This window comes from Frankliniella occidentalis, unplaced genomic scaffold, assembly GCF_000697945.3.
Source record: "Frankliniella occidentalis isolate FOCC.00 unplaced genomic scaffold, Focc_3.1 Scaffold105, whole genome shotgun sequence".
Lineage (NCBI taxonomy): Eukaryota > Metazoa > Arthropoda > Insecta > Thysanoptera > Thripidae > Frankliniella > Frankliniella occidentalis.
This window is the reverse complement of record NW_026267234.1, coordinates 52,352-60,673: the sequence shown is the minus strand read 5'-3', so window position 1 is coordinate 60,673 and position 8,322 is coordinate 52,352. Positions and strand designations below refer to the sequence as shown.

The 8,322-nt window shown below is 46.8% G+C and overlaps 1 protein-coding gene across 1 annotated transcript in view; it reads right to left on the bottom strand.

Moving 5' to 3' along the window:
* LOC113205557 (uncharacterized) overlaps positions 1-8,322 on the bottom strand; it is a 33,192-nt gene that overhangs the window by 21,791 nt on the left and 3,079 nt on the right. Inside the window, exons 3-11 of the mRNA XM_026421217.2 lie at positions 6,221-6,354; positions 4,639-5,660; positions 4,244-4,530; positions 4,027-4,146; positions 3,802-3,945; positions 3,053-3,283; positions 2,304-2,363; positions 2,100-2,223; positions 1,355-1,468 (exon numbers count right to left, since the gene is read on the bottom strand). Coding sequence (XP_026277002.2) covers positions 1,355-1,468; positions 2,100-2,223; positions 2,304-2,363; positions 3,053-3,283; positions 3,802-3,945; positions 4,027-4,146; positions 4,244-4,530; positions 4,639-5,660; positions 6,221-6,354 — 2,236 coding nt within the window. The remainder of the gene's footprint in view (positions 1-1,354; positions 1,469-2,099; positions 2,224-2,303; positions 2,364-3,052; positions 3,284-3,801; positions 3,946-4,026; positions 4,147-4,243; positions 4,531-4,638; positions 5,661-6,220; positions 6,355-8,322) is intronic.

The window sequence follows — 8,322 nt, the reverse complement described above, 5'->3', positions numbered from 1 at the left end:
CCCCCCCCCAACACACACACACACACACACACACACACACCACCGTGATGTGGTGGTGGGTGAAACCGCGACGCTGTCAATTTGCCAATAACCGAAGAAGGAACAAATTACGTACCACTGTACATAAAATGAGCTTTTAATTAGGTCCCCCGGTCGGCCAGCCCGGTCCCGGCCCCGGTGGCGTATGTACAATCTATCTAATATCCTCCCTCCCCAGGCGCGCCAAACACGGCGTGCCAACACGCCTCGCGCCGCGCGCTCCGCCAAGTTTAGTTTTCAATCCGACTGGAATGTCGTCACCGTTTAAAAGCCAGGTGTTTCGTTGGACTTCCCTCCTCCTCCTCCTCCTCTTGTAGACGCGCACGACTGCTGCATGCCTTACGCTTTAGTGTTTTGGCATGCCGCGCAGCAGCAGCAGCAGCAGCAGCAACAACAGTAGTTTGCAATCAGTTAATAATAACAATAATAAAACCAATAACCCGGCCGCAGCAGATTCAGGAGGGTTGGTAAGTGAAACTGACCAGTGAAACTTGAGCGCGTGCGCGTGCGTTCGGTGCAGCACGCGCCGGGGCTGCTCGGCGGTCGCGGCTCCGAAATGCTCGCGCCTCCACCCCGGGCCCAGGTAGTCTCTCTCTCTCTCACACCATCGCCGCCGCCGCCGCGTCTGGCAAATACCGGACTGCAGCAGCAGCAGGTGAATCGGAGCTGATTTCGGAACAAAGCCTCTCCCGCTCGGACCACCCCCCGCCCCGCACGCGCGGGCGCATGCCTCTTGCATCACGCCTGACACCATGCCATCTTTACCCTTTCGAGGACTCTTTTAATTGAAGCCGCCGACCGAAGCGGCGGTGCGCGGCCGACCTTCGGCGGAGGAGGGGAGGTCATCCGCGGTATACATACTGTATTTGCTGCACCGGCGTTATTATTCTGCCCAAAATAACAGCATGCACTAGGTGCGAGTAGTAGACTGATTAAGATTACGAAAAGGGGTTTTCAGTTATTACTGTTACAGTTTCAGGTTAAACTTATTGCTACAAATATCACAATATTTTAAAATGTGAACAAAAGTGAATGCAGTCAGTCCAACAATTATGAAACATTATCATGCACAAGTCAACAGAGTTAGTGAGTGATTGTTAGCAACTCTTTCATAAATGTCCTAAAGAAAATATTAAGCAGAAAAAAACAAACTATATCCCAGTTTTGTTTTTCCAAGACGATGCAGCATGTGTATGAAGGCAAAAATGGTAAACTGCTAAACAAAACAGAATATTGTGAGAAAGCTACAAGATGCCGTTAATGATTAATTTTAGTATCTATGTTAATGCAGGCAGCGAGCACAAATGTGTCTCACCCCTGATGGAGACTGATGGAGTGGCCTGTGGCAGCTGCTGCCGCATCTTCAAAGAGTCGCTTGAGGCGCTGAATATCATCAGGGAACAACGGTGGGCGCCATTTGCGATTGAGTCTGCAAGGTTGCAGATGTCTTGTGACAACCAGTCCAGTATAATGAGAAATAAATCTCAAAATAAGATTTCAAAATATAGAAAGAAACCACTACCATTGGAATGCAAAGAGAGTCTTGTGAAATAAAATAATTCACATACGTATGAACATAGCAAAAGAAAGATTAAGGCCTGACAGTAATAAAATAGTTCACATACAAATGAACATAAAACTTATGCTACCGAGAAGGAGATCAACATAGCAAAGAAAAGATTAAGGCCTGACAGTAACAAAAGCCTATAGAAGCAGAGTTGAATACACTGGGCACAATATGCATATTTCCTACAGGCAATACCATACTTAAAAAGTTGGAAAATGGGAAAACATTTATTTATTACTTTTAAAAGACCAGTTTGTTGAGTAGAAAAGTTGAGCAGAAAAGAAAAAGGAAAATATGCGTAATATGCCAGTGTAGTCCTGACTCTAAAATTAATATCTATCACATTGATTCCCTGCTAAAGTGAAAATTAAGTCAACCAACAACTGCAAGCTTGAGAGAATATAAGGAATACTAGATTTTTCATGGGCTTCATAAACACAAATAATATTGTGAGCACTTATAGCTCATGACAAAAGAAACAAATTCCTCTTACCTCCTTTGAGCCACACTTGGAGTTGGTTCGGTGTCACTAAGCTCTAAATCACTGTCGACGTGCATGCGGTCATTCCATGTGGCTTTCAGGTATGAAACGCGTCTAGTGGAACGGTCTTCATCAACTAAAACAAAATAAAGACAAGATATAAAAATCACATGTGAAATGTAGAAACAAGAGAGATTAGATTGGGAAAACACTTACTGGAAGATGTATCTTTTTGTCTTCTTACAACAGTTGAAGTGTCTATTGCTCTAGGTTGTCCTGTAAAATAATGAGAGAATTTTTTTAAAAATTTCCCTTAAATGAAATCAATAGTACTGTTGCAGAAGAAATATTAATGCCCGATTAGTTAGTAATTGTACTTTTGAATTATACCATGTACCCACTAAAATGAAAGGCTCTTTGAGACTTGTTATTATTATAAACATATAAATCAATCTTCATTAATGTTTCTTGAATTTAAGGTATCATCATGCACAGCATGCTTTGACTGACTTGACAATTTGACAATAGTTTCATTAAACCAAAGAGAGAAAGAAAGAAAGAAAGATTGACAGATGCAATGAAAGGAAAATTAACAAAGTATCCACATAAAACAAATTAATACAGTCAAAAAAGTAGAAGTTTCAAGTCGTAATTGGAGCACAGAGCATTTTCTCAGAAAAAAGACCCTATGAAAATGAATCAGCGTAGTAATATTAGGGTGAAGGGGGAAAATGTGGGAAACGGTAAAAAGACACTTTGAAATGCAGCACAAATTGCAAAAACACACCAAAATATAAAAAAATATCATAATTCTGAAAACAGCAGAAGATAGTTAAAGGTTTAAAACGTTGCCACACATCATATCATGCTCAATTAGACCACACCAAACCAAGCAAAACACAATTTAGTAAACACCCAACTGCCCCGAACAAGATGCCACAACCCACACAAATAATAATGCTAACCTTTAAGGCCTTGCACAAGTCCCTCAGGATCCCCGATGCTATTTCGCTGAGGGTATGAGGCAGGACGAAGAGGATTTGCAATAGGTAATTGATTTGGACGGATTGGTGGGGAAGTAGGAGTAGAGCAGGATGGATCGGGAGCTAGTATTTTTGGAGCAGGAGATGGCGAGACATCACTGCCTTCTCTCTCCTCCTCCAGAACAGTTGATATAACTGCCTGACGTTTTCGGTCTTAATATTATGGAAAGCCAAAGAAAAAAAGACAAACAAAACCATTAATAATAAATACTGACAGCATCTTTGCTTACTGTGCCTGTATCCCCTTCCCTTTTGCTTCTGCCACTAACTATAGCATTTGAAAAGATACTGTGAAAACTACTAAAATAAAAGTCAATCATATAACTGCTCATACAGATCGATTTGAAGAATAAAAATAGAAGCAAACTATCATGCCTAAATTTCTCACAGAGCCCTATTCAAAGCAAGCTAAAAATAATTCCACCTGAAACGCCTTGTCAAAAGAAAAAGACTACAAACAAAAATCTGAAATACATATTCTAATATGAAAAACAAACAGCAATGTACAGGGAAGAAGCAAAACAAAATGTATACACACATTTCAACGATAAAAAATTTACAGTGATCTGTCTCTAAGCTAAGGTTCTAATCACCCAAACCTCTAAATTTTTTTTTTTTTACAAATAAACCACAACAAACAATTAAGGAAAAAACTAGAAACAGTTACACACCTGAACTGACAGCATTGAGATAGGATTCTTGACGAACTGCTTTATTCCTTTGATCATAATGAGAAGGATCAGCAGATCGAGATCGTATTCTGATCTTTAACGAGCTTGGTTGAGTGTGGTTTACTGAACCATACAATAAATCTTCTGCATCAATTGATGAAAAAATAAACAACTTAGGCCAGGATCTCTAATAGATTTAGATAGGTAAAAAGCTCAAATTCTTACCTGGTGATGGTTTGTAATCAGGGGGCGGATCACAGTGCAGTTTAGAACTGCCAATGGGTATTGACCGATTTCCAGATACAGCACTAGGAGGTATACTACTGTTGGCTGGTGGGCTTCCAGCTATAGAAAAAAAAAAGGGGTGTAAACAAAATTACAAATACCCAAGCATGCTACTACTTCCTAAAAGAAGATGAATAAGAAGAGGAAAAAAAGGTACCTTTTTCTAATTTCTTTAAGCTTGAGTTCTCTTGAAGACTACGTGACTCAAATTCTCTCTTTCGAACAGCAACTTCAGGAACACCTTTCTTGGCCGACAGTCGAGCAAGTTCACTTTTGTAAAAGCTGGTCCTATCTGTGATGTCCTCTTCTTCACCAGCTTCAAAATGTCGAGCTCTTCTAGACACTAAATGAATCACAGGCAAGTGTGGTTGGTTTTCCTCTGCACCGCGTGACGAACAAGATGATGGTAAGGATGTCGAGTCTCCATTCATCACAGTGTCCTCACTGCAAGAAAACAAAAATCAAACGAATGAAAAACAAGCCTCCCTAAATAGAAAAGAAAAGCAAAATACAATCTCCCCACTGCACTGCACGTTGATGATCAACACGTACCTTCCAGTCGAAGAAACGGAGGGCTGGTTCTCTTGTATCCTACTCAGCGTGCTGAAGTAGCTCTTGTTGGCCCTGGCCGCCAACGGGCCTCCGACGGCGCCGCCGGCCACAAAGTTGGGGGCCTCGCCGGCCGTCGTGCCGCCACCGCCACCGCCGCCGCCGCCGCCCCTGCTGCCATCGCGGTCCTCGGCGGCGGCCTCCGGAACGTCCCGCTCGCTCGCCGGCGGCCACACGGGCTTCTGCAGCTTCTGCGGCCGCGCGTAGAACTCGCGCACCCCCTTCTGCTGCGGGGCGGCCTGCAGCTGCTGCGGCTCCACGACGGGCCAGATGGGCTGCGCCGGCCTGCGCAGGAACTCCTCCTTCTGCTCCGTGCTGCGCCGTATCCTGGACAAGATGACCGAGTCGTCGCTGCTGCAGCCGCTGCAGCCGTCCTGGAGGGTGGAGGTCGAGTCCATGGACAGCAGGCTGTCCTTGGAGCTGGCGGCGGTGCCGGTGCCCGTGCCGGCGGCGGGAAGGGACGACGACGACTCCCGGCGGCTGCTGTCGGCGCTGGGCACGCCGCCGGTGCCGGGGAGGCTGCCGCCGAGCCCCGCGGCGTCCAGGATGCCCATGCCCGAGGCGTCCAGGCTGAGGCGGCAGTGCGCGGGCAGCGACTCCCAGGCGAGGCCGGTGACGCCGCGGGGGAGGCCGCCGGCGCCGGGCGCCGTCGCCGAGGCGCTGACGAGGGACGCGGCCACGGGCGCGGGCGCGCCCATCATGAACTGCGTGCGCGCGGACGCCGTCAGCTCGCGGCGCTGGGTGCAGCCCTCGCTGGAGCGCCGCGACGCCGACGCCACGGTGTCGTACAGCGGGTCGTTGGAGCCGGGCGGCGGCCAGCCGCTGGGGAAGTCGGACGCGCCGGACGACACGCCCGAGACGGGGCGCGAGCTGAGCGGCGACGCCTGGCGCGCCAGGTCGGCGGGCGACCGCATCCTCTGCGGCCGCTGGTTCGTCTCCGGGTTGTGCGCCGTCTCGCCGAAGTACTGCACAGGACAGGAGAGGGGTCAGTGTCAGTGCCGGTGCGGCATAGGCGCGCAGGCGAAGGCGACGGCCAAGGGCCTATCTGGCTCTTCTCTTCCTGACGCGCACGAGATGGCAATCAAAGTCTCGCGAGCGCGCGCGCCTATCGGATCGGGCCGCCTGTCGATGGGCCGGCCGATAGCGGGCCGCGGGGCCGCACCACGCCACGGCCAGGGTCCCCTGCATACTGTCGCCGAGCTCGTATCGCGTCGTCGCCGTTTAGCCTACAATAATAACGTGTCGCGTCGCCGGATTTTTGGGTGGACCGCGAGCGCGACGGATACGGCCCCGGCAAGGTCGCGCGCAAATGACACAAACCGACTCTACTTCCTTGAGGCGACACCCACACACACACATACTTCCGCGCGCGCGTCCGGCAAGGAGTACTTTACTCAAAAAAGTAATGTACACCATCCAAAATAAATCAGAAAAGAATCAAGGAAAACTCAATTCAAAAATCAGAGAAAAATCGCGTACGCATGAATTTATAGGAAAGCACTCCTCAATATAACTACACACTCACCTGCTGCAGGAGGTCCTCCTCCTTGGGCACGACGAGCAGGTGCAGGTACGCGCCCGAGCTCTGGACCAGCTGCACCACCTGCGCGTACGACTTGCCGCCGATCGTCTCGCCGTTGACGCTCACTATCCGGTCGCCTATGGAGAAAAATGAGAAAAAGAGTGAAAATTATTTCGAGGAAGAAGCAAAAGCGCGGAGAAGAAAAAGGAAACCTTTTTAGCGCTAGTGCGCCATGCATGCAGCCAGTAGTTGTGTGGCCATGTTGCAAGCACGTGGCGCGCCGACTGTCAGAGACAAACAACGCATGATGACGTCATTAAACGCGACGTGTGTCCGTTCTTGTTTTTGACTGGCCGAGGTAGTGGCGGGGCAAGGAGGGAGAGTGGGAGTGTACGTGTGTGAGAAGGAGAGCGACAGAGGCTAGGCGCGCGAGTGTCGTCAGCGCAAGTCGCACATGTCCGCAAGTGGATGGAGCATGCCGTTTAAATGAGAGAGAGAGAGAAAAAAAAGAGCTCAAGATTTTTGACCTTGCCTTTGAGAAAGAATCCCCCCATATTTGAAATCAAAAAATGCAGAACACCATATCCTTTGAAAAGGAGAAGAAGACTTCCGACGTCGCCCGTCAGTCACACAACTCGTTTTCATTTTCGCGTCGACTCAGTTTTCTGCAGGCGTGTGCGCGCGTTTAGCTCCGCGACGGAAGAGAGCAGAGAGCGAATCGAATTAACGGCTGAATCAAAAGTCTAGGCGACCCGACACTCTGTAATTAGCAGAGAGGCGTTTATCGCTGAGCGAAGCTCAGTCCAAGTCAATGAGGGGTCAGGCGATGTCTCCGTCGTGAGTCTGTCTGTCTGTTTTTACGTTCCACTTTTTCTGGAAAACGGCTTGTCCATGGACGGAATGTGAGTTTGACTAAACATCTATAATTCAAAGAAAAACAAGTGGGAGCTTTTCGTTCGTAACGGTTTGAGTTTAAATATTTAACTTTTCAATTTGAAAAGCAGCGGCTTTTTGTTGTTACGTTGGCTAACCTGAGTGAGAGCCACCTCTGCTCCCAGCATGCCCGAACGGTGTCTGCGCCACTTCGAGACTTTCTTACTCTCTCACAAGTGATCAAAATGTGAGATTGTCAAACAGAGTGTGATATTTTAAGTTTTAGAGTTGCGGAACTCGACCATCGAAGTTTCGCGAGTGTCCGGTGAGAAGAAACGAAAGTGATATTTCGAATGGTTTACGTGTTTACTTACGTAAGTTGGAGGGGGGAAGGGGGTAGTGGTTCGGGAGAAATGTAAAAAAGTAACTATTGTTTCGAGTTCATCTTGACAAAAGAAAACGAAAATGTTTTATGCTCCAAGACGATCGGAATCGAAATGGCAGAGTTATTGCCCACCAAATTGACAATTTGGTCGTTTTTGCATACATTTACCCCTTTGGAGGCTAATAACTTTGCCATTTCAACTCTGATCGGCTTTGAGCATAAGACATTTCTTTTTTAATTCTGACACAGGAATCCAAATCTTGTATCACACTTTTAATTTTGTAACTTCTAAAAAATTCCTAATTTTCAATTTTGTTATTTTAACAAAATGGAATGGTGTTTACTTGTAGAGTGATTGGAAGTCACCTAATCTTTCAATAGGACTTGTCAAACCGATTATTAAATACACAACTTATTTTCACAATAGCCATGGACTTGCAAGGGACCGAACAATATTATAGCCAATACCGCAAACTCAGGTAGGATAGGCCCATCGAAATCAAAACAAGGTATACCACTTTCTTAAATTAATAGACCATTCCGGTAAGCCGAAAAAGAAGAAGAGAAGGAAGAAGCAAATATATTTTTTGGGCATTAATGGACCTTCTACCACAGCATTTTGCAGCTCTTACATGTTCAAAATGATTTTTTAGAGCAAATGTGATATTTTTAAGACAACGAATCACTCACAAATCAGCCCTATCAGCCCTAAACGATACCTTTGCTTCTTCCTTCTCTTCTTTTTTTTCGGCTCAGCGGAATGGTCTATTAGCTTTGTCTGCAGTCACATTATGTTCAATGATATCCAATAAAATGGTGGGAGCATTGAAATTAAACTCTTTGATAC